We start from the raw sequence: 20,477 nt of genomic DNA, 5'->3' as shown, positions 1-20,477 counted from the left end.
GATCTCTTTCAACAAAAGACTTAAAACTCTGCTTTCTGAAAGGGGAAGTATTGTGCTAATGCCTCTGATTTTTGGAGCAAAGAGGATGTGCTCTTGTAAAGGTCACTCCTGAATATGCAGACACTGCTCTATGAAGATAGTGAGCCAGAGGTGTGTACAGGTGGGTTAGGAAAGCCTCTTCTGGTGTGTCTAAGAGCCAGCCCAATGCTGCTGGCAGGGACTGCCTAGTGACAGGTCACAGCAGCAGAGAAGTGGTGACACAGGGAAGGTCAATACAGTGCTGGGGCCCCAGCTTCCAGAGTTAGGAAGTGGAGCCTGTCCCTGGGATCCTCCTCATTGAGAAGAGAGCAGGAGCTCCTTCAGCCAGTTTCCAAGATGCTGCCATAGTTAATGCTACCTTCACGCAGCTAGATGGCGTTGTTTTGAGTTTTAAGCCCAGTTAAAGTTGTTTGGCCAAAATGACAGATAGTCTTGGAAAAGCAACAGCAAGCTGTTCTGAACAATGAAAAGCTCTGTTTAAAAGGACTTGAAGTTTGAAGCCCTACATTAGAACTGATGTATCTTTTTAGGGTACATTTTGCTGTTGACCAGCAGGCTCTACTGATTAGTTGAGCAAATGGGGAAAAGCAGCCAGATGTTCAGGGAGGAGAAGGATACAGCATTTTCTCTATGACCAAGCAGTGGGCATTGAGCTCATGTACCACTAGCTGCTTCCAGGCCAGGAGACATGAGTTTGGCGGAAGAATAAAGGTGAGTGGGGCCCCTAGTCAGCATGTATTCCCACATGACTCCCCACCAAATAGAGCAGTGGGTCTCTCAGACCCTCCTCAGACACACACAGGATTCATGTCACATGACTTTACAGTGTAACAATTCTACCTAATTAAATCTTTGGAAAAATTCTGTCATCTGTTCTTCATCCATGCTTCCTAGATAGACACTCGAGCGCCTATATATGTTTTTAAGAGTTTAACACATCTTTAAGAATTTTTCTATCAAATAGAAATAGCAATTAGTAGATTCTGATAAAGGATGCTGCTGCTGCTGCTAAGTCGCTTCAGTCATGTCCGACTCTGTGTGACCCCATAGATGGCAGCCCACCAGGCTCCCCCTTCCCTGGGATTCTCCAGGCAAGAACACTGGAGTGGGTTGCCATTTCCTTCTTTAGTGCATGAAAGTGAAGTCACTCAGTCATGTCCAACTCTTAGCGACCCCATGGACTGCAGCCCACCAGGCTCCTCCATCCATGGGATTTTCCAGGCAAGAGTACTGGAGTGGGTTGCCATTGCCTTCTCCACTGATAAAGGATAGATGGATGGATAGATACCTGTAGCATAAATCTGGAATGACATACAGGAAAAAAAGAACAGAAATAGCATTTAAAAGATTATTCCAGTGGTATTTAAAGAAAGAGTGGTGGCTACTGTGGGAAAACTGCTCCCAAAATACTAATGGGACAAGCTTGGACTTTGTCCATCAGATGTTGCAGACACATGCAATTATTCCACACCTGGATGCAGAGGCCGGTCCCTTCCCAGGGGGCTGACATAACCATTTGGCAGCACTTTCTCTCTGGCACCTGCTTTGTCTGTTGACTGTTTCCCTGGAGTTTCCCCTAGGACCAGATCAACCTGGGGAGACCAGGCCAGCTGACCAGCTCTGGTCTCTTGGCAGTTCCCATGGTTCTGAGAAGTTTCCCTTTCATTAAGACTAGTGTGGTAGTCCTAAAGACAACCGACCTGGGGTCCTCCAGAAGAAAAGCTGACCTGGCTCACATACTGTTCAGGTCTTTGGATACAGGTAAGGTCTCCCCTCCAGCACCTCTCAACTCAAAATCAGAAGCAAACTGCTAGTGGCCAGACTCACTACCAAAAGGGAAGAACCTGAGACTGCCTGTTCCACTCAGGTTTCCACCTGGCAGGAAAATGCTTCACTCATGTTATGGAAGTTCTTATTGTTTGCCTTCTGGTTTTTTTCCTGGAGGACATTTAAATTATAGGCAGATGTTCACACTTTAAAAAATTATACCCAAATATATTTTTTTAATTTCTGATGTGATTTACGACCTTGTTTTTAATTGTAAGCATCTACAAGGCCTTCAGTAACACAGCATGATTCCTAACTGGAAAGACAGTGCAGTGAGTTGCAGTCTGGTTTTAGTGGCCAGCTGTGAGAGAGATGACTATGATGCTTATCCGCACTCAGCAAGGTGATCCCTTGGGGAAGGTTTTCAGGGAGGGAGGCAGAAATGAGGCTAGTGACCCTTAGACCATCTCCTATGGTTGTCTTCAGCTCCTTCACTATCAAGGCCATCAGGGGAAGGGACGTGATGTTGCAGGGCTGTACTTCACAAAGAAAAGGGGATAAAAGAGGACCACAGATGGACACATTCTTCCTCTGCCAGGTGCATGCCCAGGGACCTGTCTAGGAGGGTGGGGTGGGTGGAGGTTAGTAAAGATCCTTTAGGAAGGAGGCCAAAAGAGAGGAAGGAAGAAAAAATGGAGTCTGTGCTAATTTTAGTTCATGCATTCTTTTAAAAAGATTTCACAAACAGAAAATGAAATGTTTGTTTGCTGTCTGGAGAAGGGCATCAAATTCCCCAGCCACATGGCCAGACAGGGCAGAGCAGGGCCTGAAGCCCAGGTGTCTAATTCCTGGTTGGGTGTCAAAGGAGGAGCAAGAAGCAGTGCTGACGTTTGACACTTCATTTATCTTTGATTTCTCTTTTTTGTTTGTGTTGCAGGTTGTATTCAGAGATAGCAGCTAGAACCTTTACTAGAATTATGGGTGAAGAATAGGGTTCAGGCAGAGAAACAAACTAGTTTAAGTCACAGTCTCAAAAACTGTTGTTAAAAACCACAAAAAGTATGTGTATTGATAGAAAAATGAAGTTAATTGTGAGTTATTGAGCATTTTGCTATATGCTCTGTGTATATTAATAATTTATATATAACAGCCTTATTGGATAGGTAGGCTGGAAGGTAGGTTAGGAAAATGAGTGAACTTCCACGAAGATTATGTTCTCAGAACGTCACTGTGACCAGGCTTATACTGCTCGCCACACAACATGACAGGAAATTAAGAGATGAGGCACTGGGGCAAGGAACAGCAACTTTATTCAGAAAGCCAGCTGACAAAGAAGGTGGTGGACTACTGTCCCAAAGAACCATCTTCCCCGAGTTAGGATTTAGGCTTCCTTAATATTAAAAGGAGAAAGGGTGTGCTTGGTTGGTACAGACTTCTTGGTTCTGGGATCCTTTGTTCTTGCAGCTGTCCATGTAGGTTTGGTCACAACACTCCTAATAAACTCAAACGTGACACATATTATCATCTATTCTGCAACTTTTTGTCTCTAAATGAATAGAAAAGTGTTATACCTTTAGAGGCCAGAGCCTTGACAGTGAGCTACTTTATATATTTCAGGTTCTAGGCAACATTCTTAACTCATAGCAAACACAATAGAATACAGACATTAAAGTTTAAAAACAAAAACAGATCCAATATAGAGTCAGATTTGTCCCTAGAACAAGAATTCCTGAAAGGTCGAAAGACAGAAATGAGTAAAGGCCTCCCTTTTCTGCCCTCTTTTTCCCCCTCCTTCCCCTTCTCCATCAGTACAAGAGTCTCAAATGCTCTCTCGTGCATGGGAAGCAGGTAGTGAGGGAGTCAGCCCAAAGTGTGGCCTTTCCCCAGAAGGATCTCACCAGACCTCTAACTTTTTAAAAAAGGAGTTCTGGAGATCACCTCACAGGAAAAATGTCAGCAAAAGGGTACTTAGACTTTTCTCAAAGCTAGAGTCTACTCAACAGTCCAGAAAAGACCAATGGCTGAGTACTACAGGTGACCTGGCCAATAGTCTTTTGGAGTAGAGACCAGGGAAAGAGTATTGTACAGAGGATGAGAAGGTGGATTCAGATCTGAGAGGCTGCAGCTGACACCTTCCTTAAGGGCAGATTGTTAGCTTAGCATCTTTTATACTATTTTGTTAAGGGGGCCTCTTAGTAACATGCTGCTGTGTTTTGCATCTGTATATGCGTGAATCAGTGTCAGACTGTGAGTGCCAGTTGAGGGATACAGGCAGGGCATACAATTAACAACCCACAGTGTTCCACAGGGCAGAAGCCAGTGCTTTGATATGTATGTCCAGTTATCCCCAGAGATCAGGAATGGAAAGTTACTGATGCAGGCACTTACTCCATGCCTCTCCCCTTTGCTTACCATGTAAATTGTCCCCTGGCTGAACTCTAGTACTCAGAAACTCATATTAAATGGATACGTTCTCTCAACAAACCTTTTCTGCATGGGTATCTCTGCCTCATGCTATGCTCCAGAGACATAAGTTGGATGAAACATCAGTCCATGCCCTGGAGGAGATCACAGGCTAGTAGGATTCAGCTCACTGGTGTCTTGAGCCCAGGCCTGCATTTACCCTAGGGTAGCCTATACCACCTGCATCTTGCACCAGACCCTCAGTGATCTGAGCAAGGAAGGGCTGTCCATTTACCGGCCCACTGAGTGAAAGCATTTCCTCATATCCAGGTGTCCTGGTCTGCAAATTATTTCCCAGGGTTCCCTAGGAGCATCTCTAAGTTACTGTTCTCGATCTCCCAGCTACAGTGGGGTTTATTCCATGAACAGCCCAGCATTTGAATTGTGATTCTTTTATTTAGGGAAGGCCTTCAAAGACTACACCCGTTCCACTTATCTCCTTTTTTGCAACATGGTTAAGCATATGTCCCTCTTTTTCTTGCTGCCCTCACACCCCTCTCCCAGAGTCCATCCTGTATGTTGGTGGGAGGAGCTAAAGCCAACAGGAACTCAGACTGCAGTATCATGGCTTTTCATGAATTCTCCTTGACTTGGAGAAATCCCATTTTCTCTTAGGCTAGAAGTTGTATGGTGTGAGGAAACATCAAGTGTCAATCCCTAATTTCAGCAGGAGAGATACAGTGGGCATTTAGTCTTGATGGTAAATCTGGCCCACAGAAAGATACTGATCCAGCAGGTAGAAAGCAGATATCATGGAACTGTGCCCAACTGTAGCATTTAAATGTTTACTCTCCATCACAGTCAGCTTTATTAAGCCTTTTGTTTGGAAACTCTCATACTTTTTAATCAGAGCAAATGTCTCCCAGAGATAAGGCTTCCTGCCATGTCTATTTTAAAATCTAGAGATCTTATAGAAAAGAAAAGATATTCATCAAAGGGCATTACAACACTTGCCATGGCAAGAAAAATATGTGGTGTAAGAAATATTTCCAAGTTGAGTATATATTTCAAGTATGTGGGGTTTTTTTAGATTGTTTTGAAGTGTAGTTGATTTACAGTGTTATATTGGTTTTGGTATACAGCAAAGTGACTTGGTTTTATACACACACACCACGTATATTCATTCTTTTTCAGGTTCTTTTCTCACATAGGTTATCATAGAATATTGAGTAGAGTTCCTTGTGCTATACAGTAGGAGGTCCTTGATGGTTATCTGTCTTGTATATAGTAGTGTGCATATGGCATATGTTAATCCATGTGTCTTATGAAAACAAAACAGAATACTTCAAGGGTAGCAAAAGATATGGGAAAGGTCTTTTACATTGATTCTAATGAGATATTCTTTTAGATCTATCCATGCTTAGAGTTGGCACTTAGTTTTAAGAAAATTCCATTTTTGTGCATGTTAAAATTTGGGAAATCAGAAACCTCCTGTGAAGTGGACTCGATCTTAGAAACTATAGCATAGCTGAGGCCACCTGTGAAAACAGCCTGGGAGATGTTAGGAGCCACCAACGAGCCTCCATCTCCTCATCTGCAAAATGAGTAGGAGCTCCATTCGGACTCAGAAACTCTGTGGTTTCCCCAGTGCTTATATCTTTTATAAGCTTAACTTTTCTTAACTTTTGCAGAACGAATTTCCAGAAAAGTTCTTAATTCAAGGTCACTGAATACACCGATTAGAGCCCAGTACCATTTCTTCATGGCTTGTGTATTGAGTTGGCCAAAAAGTTCAGTTGAGTTTTTCCATGAAGATGTTACAGAAAACCCAAATGAACTTGTTGGCCAACTCAATACAACAGTACCTTTTATGCCAGAGTGTGTTACGATGGGTTGTTTTATGTTTCAATAAACAAATTTTATATTCCACGATTACCACAGGTTTTCCCACCCCAGGAATCCAAACTTGATCTTTTGGAACTGAACCCATTTCTATCCTGAATGCTCCTGGAGCAAGACTTTGTCAGAAATAGAGAATATACTGCTTCTGTCTCAGAACTTCTCAAGTGCTACCGTCCATCTTCAGAGCCACAGGACTTGCATGGAAATATTTTTCTGATAATGAGTTATTAAAACAGAAATGAGAATGGCCACATCTTGAATCATGAGAGATACCATAAAGAATAGGGAACTGGAAAAGCATTCTGTCTGTTTATCCATGCTGTTTGGTGGTTCACATGGGACCATCAGTGAGCCAACTTGGAGTCTCTGACCTGAAGTCTCCCCTGCACTGGTGCCCTAAGAGGTGGCCTTGTCTGGGAAAAACCTATCATGATGAAGGCAGAGAAGCTTAGATTTAGATCATGTCTAGATTCTTTATGCCTCCACTGGCCTCCTCTTTACGCCTCCTCCCTCAGCCTGAGCATTCCAATGTAAACATAAGGATAAAGATAACTTCAGTGTAAGACTTTTTGCTTTTTTGGTGTGAATTAAGTCAATGTGCACGGAAGTGCCTTACAAAATACCTGCGCATAGTAGGCATTCTTAAAAACGTATTGCTGTTGTACATTGGTAATGTACTTAGTGCCACTGAATGGTATACTTAAAGTTGATTTGAAGAGTAAATTTTGTGTTACGTTTATTTTACCAACACACACAAAGAAAACTATTGCTATACTTGACCATCATCTCTTAATGCCTGAAAGGTACCAGCCACGTCTTTAAGGTACTGTGACCAAAGAGGCACTTATCCATATCCACACTGGCTCATGGCCACAGAGCAACACTGCTGGAGGGGTCCTTGCAGGTTATCTAGTCTGGCCACCCTTTATGGTGATGCTCTGTCCCACTGAGCCTGGGACTAGGGTCTTTACACTTGCCCAACTTCCCAAAAGCTTCTCTTCAACAACCCAGGCGTTTTGGCAGCAGGAGACCTGGTGATGGCATTTCAAGCAGAGCCCTGATGACCTGAGCGCCCCAGTGCAGTGGAGCCTGTGTTCTTCCCCAGGTGGAGCCATGCTCAGGCTTCCAAGGGGCCAGCCCTACCTTGATGGCACATTGCCTGGTTTCTTTTCTACCACTTGTGATCTCTGGTTGGCATGTGACTCTCTGTTCAACCACAGGAATGCAAATACTATTTTACCTTTGTTTTCACCCAACAGAAATAAGGTTTTTTGACAGCTAACAGCCATCTTCCTTTTTTCAACCCATTTTTCAAGCCTTACACAGCGAGAGTGTGCTACCACTTAGTCTTTGAATTTTGATTATTGATTATTTTGATTTGAGTTGTTGATGTTGATGAAACCATTTGTATATATTTTTATATATTTGTATATATTTTATTTCCCAGTGAATTTATGTCTTTTTAAAGACTCTGGTCTGGAAAAATCATCTGTCTTAAAATGGCCTGATTTTAAATGTGTACAGAATCTCAACGCTGGTAATTTTTATCTTTTAGAGAGGGGGTGGGGGGAGGCAGCAGATGGAGAGGCCTCCAGCCAGCTTATGCCTTTCTACCCTGGGTATGGTTTGTCCATAAGAAGCCATGTACAGTTGAAGAGCCAGGTGACCGAGAAGTAAGTCATTTGGCAGAAAGTGTCCTTTGGCATATGAATTGTGTATGATGCTGTTTTCTTTTGGTTATAGCAAGCGGACGAGACCCTGGATTTTGAAGAACAGATATTGGAAGCTGCTAAGTCCATTGCTGCTGCCACGAGTGCCCTGGTCAAATCGGCCTCGGCAGCCCAGAGGGAGCTGGTGGCCCAAGGAAAGGTTTGTAAACCTCGCTGGCCACGTGAGGAAAGTCGGGCTGCTGGAGCCTCTGCGGACCGAGGGAAAGGCCGTGCCGCGTGTGTCCTGAGCAAGGAAGCCCTGTCGCCCCGTGCCTCCCCGAACCACCCCGCTCTGCCCATTGCACTGCACACTCTGCTTCAGCTTGACAGACAGAATGGAGGATTTGGCTTCTAGGGCTCTCGCCTGCTTCTTGTTAAGGAGAGCTCCCACTCCAGGCAGCCACCAGGGCCTGAACATTCATCTATCTCCCTGCTGTCCGTTAGTCTATTTAATCACATGTTCCCGGTGGATGGCTATATAAGCACCGTAGTCAGGGGCTTTGTGAATCCTTGTTCAGTTCCAGTGACTCCATTCATTTTCTTAGGACTGTTGAGCTGAATGCCATCCAGCTCTGCAGTTAGCATTTTCCTGAGTCCTTTGGTCAAAAACTGGTCTGTTTTTAAAGCTGAGATTTCTTCGACCTGCTTTATCTCCAGTCACCCATTCCATCTGCATTAGCGTGAAAGCCTAGTTCTTTTTCAGTGATCCAGAGGATTAATAGTACATTAGACTAATCCTGCATGTGGGAAGGCCTTTCAGTTGAAAATATTCCATGTGTCCTGTTATGCCCATACGGCATGGAACCACTCCATCCAGATTACATCTTGCAGAAAAGACTTTCAATCATAGAGGCGCCACAGAAATCCTGACAGGTTGGGGAAATTTGGTCACCATACCTGTCAGTCACTTCTGTTTGATATTAAAAGGCCTTTACTGTTAGTGTACAGATGACAGATGTGATTGTGTCTTGACCTAAAAACTTGCAATAGAGATGGCTAGGCTCAGCTAGTGGCCTTCCATTTTCCTCCATGAAGTCTCTCAGAAGCTTGTTTGTTTTTGTTGTTTAGTTGCTAAATCGTGTACTACTCTTTCACAACTCCTTGGACTGTAGCCCACCAGGTTCCTCTGTCTATGGAACTATTTCAGCAAGAATACTGGAGTGGGTTGCCATTTCCTCCTCCAGGAGATCTTCCTGACCCAGGGACTGAACCGTTTCTCCTGCATTGGCAGACATATTCTTTACCACTGAGCCACCAGGGAAGCTTAGCCATGTCTTAATCCAACCTACGTACATTGGCTCCTCTTTCCAAACCATTGTGTTCCAATTTGATGTATGTACATCTCCCCAGCCAGCATAAATCTGTCCCTTTACCCTTCTCACTTATCCCCTATTGAGGGAGCAGAGTGCCGTCCTTACTCACCTAGGACTTGTTAACTGGTTGATGCGTAAAGACCAAGTATGGATCATTGAGAAGAACATCCTACCTAGGAAGCTCAGTTCATCTGCATCTTGATGAAGCCTCATCTGCATACTGGACAGAGGGCTAGATTCTAGAGAACTGAACTCGAGTATGGCCAAGGCTTTGTCCTCCAAGGAACTTATATGTTCAAGCATTTAAAAAGTTGGTAACAGAGGTTCTCAGAGTTGGACATGACTTGGCAACTGAACAACAACAACAGTGGTTCAGCTGGATTGGGGGAACTATATGCAGAGCCCTGGGGCCTCATCTGACCTTCAGCAAGCCCTGATGTGATGCCTGTAATTGCTAAGAGAGCCCAAGTTTCATATTCAAATTTAGCTACTCATCTGTTACCTCTCCACACACCTCCCACCAGTAAAGGTATTTGCTCCCATAGCTCCTTCTACATCTGGTCAGAAAACATTTTATTTGTTGCCATAATTTCTAAATAGAAACAGAGATCATCCTACTTCCAGCTTCTTACTTCTCTCCCCACCCCTGACAAAATGGTCTGTATTTCCTTAAGACAAGGATCTGTGCTCAATTGTACAGAGATGTACTCCTTTTTTAACATCATCTGCTAGAAAGTCACACTGTGACTTCCAGAGTCAGGAATCAGGAGAGATTTCAGCTTCCCTCACCTCTTGAATGAAGAGGCCTCCATGGCTCCCGTGTTAGAAGTGGAGAAGGGTCAGCAGAGGAAACAGACATGTCAAGATAGCCCCATCCATCGTTCCTAAGCCATTTTCCCAGAAATGTGGTACCTGACGGCTAAATGGAGGCCGTTGAGGGCGTTTCCAGTCACCTTCTTGTGGCCCAGGTGGAAACTGGCCAGGACCTGCAGTCTTGGAGCTGCTAGGGTCCCGCGTGGGAAAAGGTGCCATTGGCAGGGGTCCCCGGGAGATGCCGAGTGTCTGATGAGCCGCTTTTCTGTCCAGTTCCAGGTCATGAGTAGGGCGTAAGGGGTGCAGTCACCCTGCACCTTCCCACTCTCCTTACCCCTTCTATGCTCCTCTCTAGGTGGGTTCCATTCCTGCCAATGCTGCGGACGATGGACAGTGGTCGCAGGGCCTGATTTCTGCCGTGAGTCACTCTCTCCTTCTTCCCCACTGGCTTTTTGGATCCCCTGAGGGAGGTTTGGGCTGGGGGTCACTTCTCTGTTGACTGTTGCCAGGCCCGGATGGTGGCAGCCGCGACCAGCAGTCTCTGCGAGGCAGCCAACGCCTCAGTACAGGGACACGCCAGCGAGGAGAAGCTCATCTCATCTGCCAAGCAGGTAGCTGCATCCACGGCTCAGCTGCTTGTGGCCTGCAAGGTGAAGGCTGATCAGGATTCGGAGGCCATGAGGCGGCTACAGGTAATGGTCACTGATGCTGGTGGGAAAATACTCCTGTTGGAGCGGGTAAGTGTCACCAGAGGGTAAGCAGTCTAACTTTCTTGGCATGACCTGCTGGACCTTCCATCAGCCAGCTCCGTCCCACGTTTCTCATTTCCTGCCACGCGAGGCATGCATCCTATACCTGCCGCCCCGCCAAACTGACGTTCTCCACGTGTACCTTCTGGTCTCATGTCTTGGGGCCCTCCTCCCACCAGACCAATCTTGGTGAACTCCTGCTCATCCTTCATGACTCATCTCCAAAGCCACCTCTTCTAGGAAGCCCTCCTTGACTCCTAGGCCTTGGGGAGTCAGTCCTTTTTCTGCCCTGCCAGAGCCTCTGATCAGACCAACCTTATGGTTCCTGTTACCCTGTACCACCAGATTTATCTGTATGTCTGCCTTTGATGAGACTGAGCTTCTTGGGTGCAGGTCCCAGATCTTTCTCTTTGCATCTCTCACCCCTAAGATGGTACGTTTCAGTGGAGGCTCTCATTTAGTGTTTGCTAAAGAAAAGAGCCAAAGGACTGAAGAATTTATATGAGATGCTGCTAAGGTTTCCCAGAGCTCAAAGAACACACTTACAAGGGTGACACATGAATCCTGCCCAGTGGATCTAAGTTTTCCTGATTGTTTTCATTATAAAAGTATTTTAAACACAGTAAAGGAAATGTGGGAATGAAAAAGATAGCCTCAGCATCTCCATGTGTCCAATGTTATGTTTTTTCTTGTCCTATTTTTATCTTATACAAAATGCTTTTGTCTAGTTGTCATCCTAAGCAGAGACAGTCTGCATTTTTCACTTCACATTTTATTACACTTTTTTTTTCCTTGAAGAAAAGTCTTCATAATGGCCCTCTGCAATGCTAACTGGTTCATTCTTCATGAGTCTCATTTTTAATGTTTGCATGACATTCTATCAACTAATTATCTCAGAATTTCTTTTTACAAAATTAGACATATTTGTGTCCAGTTTTCTAGATGTTCACTATTATAAATGTTGTAATGCACATGGTTTATGTTGCTGAAGATGTTTATGTAAGATCATAACTGGCAAAATATTTGAATAATTCCAGTGAAACTCCAGACTTTTGTTGTTATTTTCTAAGTTGTAAAGTGCATTGCAGTCGTTTGGTCCTCCTGTGTCCATCTCTCTCCTTCACCTTCCTTCATTTTTCTCCTGGCATAAACCCAGGGGGGAAGTCGGGAGCTGCATGTTTGTGAATGTGTGACTTATGGATTTGGGGGACACTTCTTTGGAAAATGTCCTGAGTTAAGAGATACTTGTGTTCAAGACCTCTACAGATACCTAGGTTCAAGACCTTAATGCCTCTACAGTGCATTACGTGCATGATCTTATACAAATCATTTCAAACGTTTCAGGCCTCAGTTGCCTCTTTTGTAAAATGAGAATAGAGATGCTGGCACTGGCTCTTACAAGAATCAAGAAATGTGAAAGTGATTTTGTAAGTCCTAAGGATTTACAGAGGTGCAGCCGAGCATCACTCTTCTGTCCTCATTTCTGACTTAACTGTATGCTGCAATGTCCCTTACCATGACCCAGTGGTTCTCTGGAGCTACACAGACCTCTGTTCAAATCCCAGCTCTATAGTTTATCAGCTGCAGAATCTTAGATTACTCAACTTCACTTTCTACATGGAAAAGTGCACTAATAATTTCTGGCCTCATAAAGCTATTCTGAGAATAGGCATATGATGACTGCTTGTCTAGTGCTAATGGACTGCGCTACACTCCCCTTCTTGTGCAAGCCCTCGTGGTCCCCTTTGGCCACTTTTCTTTTTTTAAACCCCTTGGCCACTTCAGACCACCAACCGGATGAGCCCGTTAACTTTTTATTTTCATATTTATGTATTTATTTGGTCATACTGGGTCTTAGTTGCAGCATGTGGGAATCTAGTTGCCTGACCAGAGATCAAACCTGGGCCCCACGTTTTGGGAGCATGGAGTCTTAACCATTGGACCACCAGGGAAGTCCCCAGTTAACTTTGAGAAAATTTCAACACTCTGACGGCTTACCCTCAAGTTCAAGTTCTTGACTCTAAGAGGGCTGGGCAAGGACTATGGGAGATTTAACAAAACCTTAACCACAATGAAAACAAAATTCCAGACCTCAGGTGGCAGAGGTCAAGTCCCCTGGTCCACCCTTGCTGCAGATCTAGGCTGCATGAGGACCATCCCTTCTGTAACTGTCTCTACCACCTGCCCCTTAAGCCTGCAGCCCAAGGCCAGCTATGACTCTAAAACCACTTCTATAAAGGCCCTAGTTACTGCAGGGCTCCATTCCTCCCTTGGGGGTCGGGGGGTAGGTTGTGCTCCCTTCATTCCCTCAGAAAGCCTTAGGTGAGCACAAGCCCCGGTAACCACTGCTCCCAGTGCTGGGGATGCAAAGATTCAAGTCACAGCCCCTGCCTTCAAGTTACTTACTGTCCATGGGGGAGAGAGGCAACCACAGGTGTGGTAAGGGCTGCAGATGAGCCAGCACAGAGCATTCCAGGGGTGCTTGGGAGGGTGTGGGTAAGGCCAAGGCAGACAGAAAAAGTGACCTCTGAGCCAGTTCCTCGAGTATGCCTCAGCTGGATGGGGCAGGAGGAGGCGGATTTCTCACCCAGGAGACAGCTCCTGAGCAAGCTTCTGTTAACCTACGTATCACAGTGCTATAATCATGTGTTCACGTAACTGTAATTCCCATTAGAATTGCATGTTCCATGGGAGCCAGGAAGTGTGTCTCAATCTGATGAATGAGCTAAGGTTAGGTAGGTGCCAATGCTGGTATGCAATGCATATCCAATGCAATCAATGGATGCATGGATAAATAGTTGGATGGATGGGCGGATGAGTGGACAGACAGACAAATGAATACTACCTAGAGAGAAACTCTGCGTTGTATATAATTGGATGATAAATAGATTCCTAGTCTCATGAACTGTGCCTCCATGTCTGTTCTTGCTGAATCCAAATGACTGTTTTTAATGATATCATGTGTGTCTTGTCCCCTCTCCAGGCAGCAGGAAATGCTGTGAAAAGAGCCTCAGACAACCTTGTTCGTGCAGCCCAGAAGGCAGCATTTGGCAAAGCTGATGATGACGATGTTGTAGTGAAAACAAAGTTTGTAGGGGGCATTGCTCAGGTTTGTGATTAAACCCAGACAGTGTTTACTCCCAAGATGAGCACTGAGTTATAACGGAGACACAAAATAACAGTGGCTTAAACAAGACGGGAGTTTATTTCTCCCTGGTAAGACAGTCTTGGGTGTAAGCAGTCTAGGGATGGTATGGCAGCTTCTTTGTGTCTGAGATCCAGGTTCCATCTGCCTTATCACTCCACCATCCCTGAGATGTTCCCTTGGCCACTTGGTCTGAGATGGCTTGATAACTGCTTTAGGTTTCCAGCCAGCAGGAAGATGAAAAGTTAGGGCAGGCATGACTCTGAAGTTGTCTGCATCAGTTAATTCACATGCCATTGGCCAGCGCTCGGTCGCATGGCCAACCTAGCTGCAAAGGATGCAAGGAAACACAGTATTCTTCTCTGAGTAGTAGTGTGTCTACCTAAAAATCAGGGATTCTCTTAAAGAAAAGGGAAAGAAGAGAGTTTGAGGACAGCAATATTATCTTCAAATGTTGCATTTGGAGCTGCTACTCCAGATCTTTGGCCCTAGAGAAAGAATGAACAATGACCCTCTCCCAGAAGTTTTACAAGAGTGGATGGGAATCTGACTTACGCAGGCCTGCATTCTTGTGCATGGGAATGAGGAGGAAAGGTCAGGAAACTGGGCTTGCAGTTTGGGTGTGTTCATATAAATCCTTCATGCAAGATGGGTTTTCCACCAGGAACACTGAGGCTCCGTGGCTGAACTTACTCATTCCCACACCTTCCTTAACTCTTCCTGAACCATTTCCTGTATTTGGAAATATATAGGATACATTTTTCAGAGAAGGCAATGGTACCCCACTCCAGTACTCTTGCCTGGAAAATCCCATGGACAGAGGAGCCTGGTAGGCTGCAATCCATGGGGTCACTAGGAGTCGGACATGACTGAGCGACTTCCCTTTCACTTTCATGCATTGGAGAAGGAAATGGCAACCCACTCCAGTGTTCTTGCCTGGAGAATCCCAGGGACGGAGGAGCCTGGTGGGCTGCTGTCTATGGGGTCACACAGAGTCGGACACGACTGACGTGACTTAGCAGTAGCAGCAGCAGGATACATTTTTTGGAGAAGGAAATGGCAACCCACTCTAGTATTCTTGCCTAGAGAATCCTATGGATGGAGGAGCCTGGTTGGGCTGCTGTCCATAGGGTCACACAGAGTTGGGCACGACTGAAGCGACTTAGCATGCACGCATGCATTGGAGACGGAAATGGCAACCCACTCCAGTGTTCTTGCCTGGAGAATCCCAGGGACAGAGGAGCCTGGTGGGCTGCCATCTATGGGGTTACACAGAGTCAGACATGACTGAAGTGACTTAGCAGCAGCAGCAGCAGCAGGATACATTTTTACTGGAGTCTTTCTCGATACAGTAGTTCCATGAGAAATTCCATGAAGAAGGTTCTGTGATCCAGCAGTTCTGGGAATGGCTGAACTCTGTTCTCCTTCCTTAGATACCACAATGCTCGTTAGTCTAGCAAGGCTCTGAAAAGACCTTTGCTTTTCAGAAATCTATGTGGCTTTCTAGAGCACAGGCTTACCCTTTCCCCTTGAAACCTATGAACTAATATTCTTCAGATCAGACCTTAGAGGCCTGAAATAAATATATGAAAGCCATCTAGTAGTTAAGGGCTCCAGCTTTAGCTTCAAGAATACCTGAGACGGCCCTACTCCACTAGCTGAGGCCCTTCGGGAAAGTGGACCCACATCTCTTGAGCCTCACATTTCTCTTTGGAACAATGAGACATTCAATAGGCCGCACTTTACAATGTCACCACGGAGGTGATGGAACACTCCATGTAAAGTGCTTACACCAGAGCCGGGTGCATCATAGGGATGCAGGCCATGTCAGTTATTAAATCCGTGGCCAGAAATCAGCTTATTGTCTTGGATCACTAGTCTTAAAACCTGAACCGTGGCCCAGAGGTGGGTCTCCAGAGCTAAAAATACACACTCTTGGGGCAGTGCTGTGTGCCCTGGTAGCAGAGGCTGTGCGAGCTCTTGAGGCTAGCATGGAGGGGAGGGCAGTTTGCTAGAATCTTTGACGCCCCTCCAGCTTGTTGCTCTCCCTGTAGATCATCGCCGCCCAGGAGGAAATGCTGAAGAAGGAACGAGAACTGGAAGAAGCAAGGAAAAAACTGGCCCAGATCCGCCAACAACAGTATAAATTCCTACCCACCGAGCTGAGGGAGGACGAAGGATAAGGCCAGAGCCAGGGGTGCGCGCCCCAGGGGACGGCCGCGCACGAACTGGACGGACAGTGGTCCTGGGAGGCCGGGGACTGCTCGCCTCCGCCCGGGGCGAGCCCGGGCCCTGGGCGCTCCGGCTCCCTCCGCTGTGCCGTCAGGCACCGGCTGCATGATCGTGATGTCTCACGGTACAGTGAGCCCCACCCACAGCTCCTCCGCCGCCTCCCCCAACCCCACGCATCTCAGGAGAGAGGGGCGCGGGCTCACGGACCGTTACCAAAACGAAGGCAGTATTACGTCGCCCTCGGACACTCGTGCTTCTGTCGGTCCTTCTCTAGGCCTGCTGCTGGGCCTGCTGTGAAATCTTCATAGGAAAAACGGAAACAGCTCGGGGGAAATCACTAATGCCATAGATACTCAAAGATCTTCTTCTCCCTCTCAGGCGAAGGTGGACATTGGAGTTGGACACAGTTCATAAAAGCCAGAAACATAAACCAGTGTGGACTCCAGGAGGGCAGCTCAGGCCTTCCTTCCTGTCTCTTAGCACTGGTTCACCCAGAGGGTGAACATTACCTGCTCCTGTTTGCACGCTTTTTTGCCTCAGTGTGTAAGCTCCTTGTACAATCTAGATTCAACTTGTATCCTGTGGCCCAGAAAATTGAATGGTTTTTTTTCCCTCCATAATCCAAAGGGCAGAGGCATGGGGGACTGTCAGGGCTCGGTGAGCAGGGGCTGTAATAAAATGTGTGGGCTCCTTACTCTACAGAGGCTGTTTGAGTTCATACAAATTCATCCACATAAACCCAGGTCCTCCAGGTGGCAGTCAATACAACAGCCCCCACCTTAGGCATTCAAACTGAGGGTTCAGCTCCAGTAAAGCCATTCCTTGGGGACCCTGTCTTCTAGGCCCCGTATCAGATTTTCTGCTCTCAAAATGGTCAGCATTCAGAATCCTGTTTAAAACTCTGCCACCCACTCTCTAACCCAAGATGGATGTTTTCTCTATGTCCTAATAGTCCTAAAACCTAGATGCATTCTAACACCATTACGAATTTTTAACAACACAGTTTTGCTAATTAGCCCATCTTAAAAGTGATGACATACGATAGTTTCAGAGTTTGTCTTCTGGATACCACAGTTCAGGAATCTTACATTTCCCACCCCCACCTCCTTTCTCTTTTCAGAGCCCTCTCCTTGGAAGGGCATTTTAAGACTTTTTTTGAGCCTCGTCCCAAGACAGTATGTGAAGGATGAATGGCTTGTGGGATAGTTACTAATGCCAGGTAGCAGGTGTCTTTGAAAAAAATTTCACTGGGGGAAGACAGTGGTGATGGAGGTACGTGGTTTTTTAAAAGCTGGTAACTGTTGATAGCAGTCATCCTCCATTTCTCCAGTCATGTGGTCTCACATCTCATATTTCATTCGCAGGATAGTTTGAATATTCCACCCGGGGAAAAGCTGATGCGTTGGTTCTCAAAAAGTATCACCTGCAGACCTTGCCCACTGGTCCTGCTTTAACAGACCCTGGCCCATGCCATGGTTGTAAAATGCAATTAAACTTTGGATGGCTCCTCCTGTTTATAAGAGACTTGTAAGTGCTCCACGTAGAATTTTTTCCCAGGCAAGTAGGAAGCTACAAGAAATACAGTATAAATGACAAGCAAGTGGAGAGAGTCTGTAGAGAGGTAGGGATGAAGGAATTAACCCTAAAGAAGAGGGAGCTGGCCGGGCCCTGCCATCTAATGGGAGAAGCTAACAAACTCATGGCTCACCCTACTAAAGTATGGCCAGCACAAGTCTTCACTGCTGTTCTGGGCTGCACCCTGTCATTTCTTAGCCTGTGGACTAGGGGCTGTCTCCAAGAATCCCTTTGCGGGTGGGCATAGCATGCTTTCTGAGACTCGTAGGAATCAGATCCAGAGGCTCAGAATCTAGATGTGCTAATGGCGTCACATGGCAGGCCTCTGGGGAGCCCCACCACGCCCCACCATCACCCCATTGTCTTCCAGGCTATGTGATTGCTCCTTCCCTTCCAGCTGTTCTGGGTCACAGCCTGGCATCCCAGGAGCCAGCCAGTGAGTTCTGTGTCCCTGCCTCAGAGTCATTTAAAACCCGTCCTGAGTTTGATATCAGAAAACCCTTTGATATCAGAAAGCCAGGTGGAAGGCCTACCCTTTTTACAACTCCAAAAAACAGGTATGGAACAAAGTTGATTTTGTAGGACCTGGGTGAATATCCTCCATCCGGCATGTTCTGCAGCTGTGAGCATTGGGGAAGCTGGTTCCCCACCTGGTGTGTTGCTGGTTTTTCATCTGCCCCTCCCCCATCCACCCTGCACCACATACGTGAGTCACCTCGTGACTGGCATGGTCTCTCCTCATTTCATGAAATGGGGAAAGGCTGTGCTTCGGGCGTGATGTAATAGGTGCTCCTGTAGGTGTGCCTGGATGGCAGCAAGGGAGGGAGGGTTCTGGTTTTCCTTCAAAGGGAAATATGAATTTGGGGGGAGCAGGTGTGAATTTTCATTTCAGAGCACCTAACGAGAGTGTTTTCAGATGAAAAATGGTTTCAAGCCTGGCGCATAAAGATGCCTTTCTGTATGAAGAGGGAGTAGGTGTATAGGTGTGTGCCCCATGAGAGGAACTGACAGAAACCTTGAACTGATCTGAAGGTCAGAAAAAGGAACCTGAACTGGAGTTCAGAACTGCCAGGTGATTGGGGAGTTTGGGCTTTGCTTGGTTCTGCCTTTCAGAAAAAGTCTTTGAGTAAGACCGCTCAAGCCAATTCAGCTGAACAAACAGCTCGTGTTTAAGTTGCTGGCATCGGGCCAGGTGCAGGCCAGGTGATCAGTGCCAGCAGGAACCTTGGGTTGTAGGCACCTTTCAGTCAGGTGTTGTGAGCCCCCCAGGCCGCCGGCAGAGCACTTACATGGTTCAGTGATGAGCCCTGTGCGCTTTATCCCAGAAAGCCCCTTAGGGCTTCTCATCGGTTCTCCCTGCTTGCGTTCTAGGTGTGGTGTTAGTGAGTTTACAGACAACCAAAGTGTATTCCATATTTCTCAAAATGTTACAACCAAAATTCACCCAGGAGAGTGAACCCTACCACACACGTGTTCCCAAAGCCACAAGCTCACGCAGGAGCCAGGCAGCAGGGTGATGTGGTGAGCAAGCCTTCTTCCTCCATGGGTGTGAACCCCCATATCTCCCCCAGCGCTGAGGTTCTGGACACTGGCTGGGCCCCCAGGGATACGGCTCTCTGCTCCCAGCACAGGCTATCCAGATGTTTCAGCACTCAGACCCCTGGAGGAAGCAGCCCTCTGCTGACCAAGGTGATGGCCGTCTCTCAGAGCCTTGAGGGGAGCCCAAGAAACTGGGGGATATTCACTTCAGGCTCAGAGGCAGTAGAATTCAGAAACCCAGAGGTCCTGAGAGCTTGTCAGCAACTCGAGTCCCACCTCAGCACAGCCTCCTCCAAGTGCTGGCCTCAGGATGGCCTCTGGCGGAGAAGGCATCTTCCCCCACAGAGTCCCCAGGCGCCGTGTTTAAATGTCCCTGAGATGACTGCTCCATCCTTCTGCGAGTCTGCTCAGTGTTACGTTCATGGGCATTAGGAACAGGCATGTGACAGAACGTCTGTGCACTGAAGAAACAAACACTACAAAGAGAGAGAGTTCTCTATAAAGAGGTTTGGCTTTGCCTTCCTTAGAGCCCCCGCTCCCACCCCCATAGGCGTCCCTGAGTCGTGTGAGCAGCTCCTGATTCCACAAAGCATGCAGCTGGGTCTCCCTTGGCTACCTTGTTTCCAAGCTGAAAAATCTGCAAGGAAGTGGGATAGCCGAGTTCTGCCCTGGGTCGTAATGTCTTTATTGATCTGGTCGCATAATTCTTTTTTTTTTAAATTCACCAGAAATAAACTTGTAAAGGACTGAACGCGTGTGAAAGTCTCATGGGAATGGGAGGAACATGGAAGAGAGGAAGAGGAGACTGTGTCTTTATCATGTGAGAGAGACTCCCCTTTGAGCACTAGCTCTGTAATCACCAACCTGTGTTAGAGGAGGGGAGAGAGAGACTGAGTGTGTGTGTGAGAGAGAGAGAGACCGAGGCAAAGCCACAGGGAACCACTGAATCCCACACAGCATTGTTGACTCTGGAGGAAATTCAAACAAGAAATAGACCCTAAGTAGAAGATGCTATTATCTTCCTCTTAAAGAAGCAGGGTCCCAGACAAGGCGTTCAGGCCACGGGACCACACACATCCCCTGATGCGAAGGTTGCACAGCTAGGTGTACTGTGCAGATGTTCTGTGAACCTGACTCGGAGCCTGACCCCGGAAGGATCATGTTACCTTCAGCAGCCGAGGCAGAAAGGCAGCCTCCAGAGACTGACCCCTCCTTCCTGTAGAGAGTGGGCACGCAGGTTGTTTGGCCAGAGTCCTTGTTGGGGGAGCCAAACTTGGCGAAGCTGCGCGGC

At 46.6% G+C, this 20,477-nt stretch overlaps 1 protein-coding gene across 2 annotated transcripts in view; it reads left to right on the top strand.

Moving 5' to 3' along the window:
- The window catches only part of TLN2 (talin 2), a 499,959-nt gene extending 480,022 nt beyond the window's left edge, over window positions 1-19,937 (top strand). For both annotated transcript variants that reach the window (XM_052646966.1, XM_052646965.1), the window contains 5 exons: window positions 7,855-7,980; window positions 10,302-10,364; window positions 10,456-10,638; window positions 13,679-13,804; window positions 15,895-19,937. In XM_052646966.1, coding sequence (XP_052502926.1) covers window positions 7,855-7,980; window positions 10,302-10,364; window positions 10,456-10,638; window positions 13,679-13,804; window positions 15,895-16,023 — 627 coding nt within the window. In that variant the 3' untranslated portion in view covers window positions 16,024-19,937. The remainder of the gene's footprint in view (window positions 1-7,854; window positions 7,981-10,301; window positions 10,365-10,455; window positions 10,639-13,678; window positions 13,805-15,894) is intronic.
- The last annotated feature ends 540 nt before the right edge of the window (window positions 19,938-20,477 follow it).

The sequence above is a fragment of the Budorcas taxicolor genome, chromosome 10 (genome assembly GCF_023091745.1).
Source record: "Budorcas taxicolor isolate Tak-1 chromosome 10, Takin1.1, whole genome shotgun sequence".
Lineage (NCBI taxonomy): Eukaryota > Metazoa > Chordata > Mammalia > Artiodactyla > Bovidae > Budorcas > Budorcas taxicolor.
This window is presented reverse-complemented; position numbering and strand designations above follow the sequence as displayed.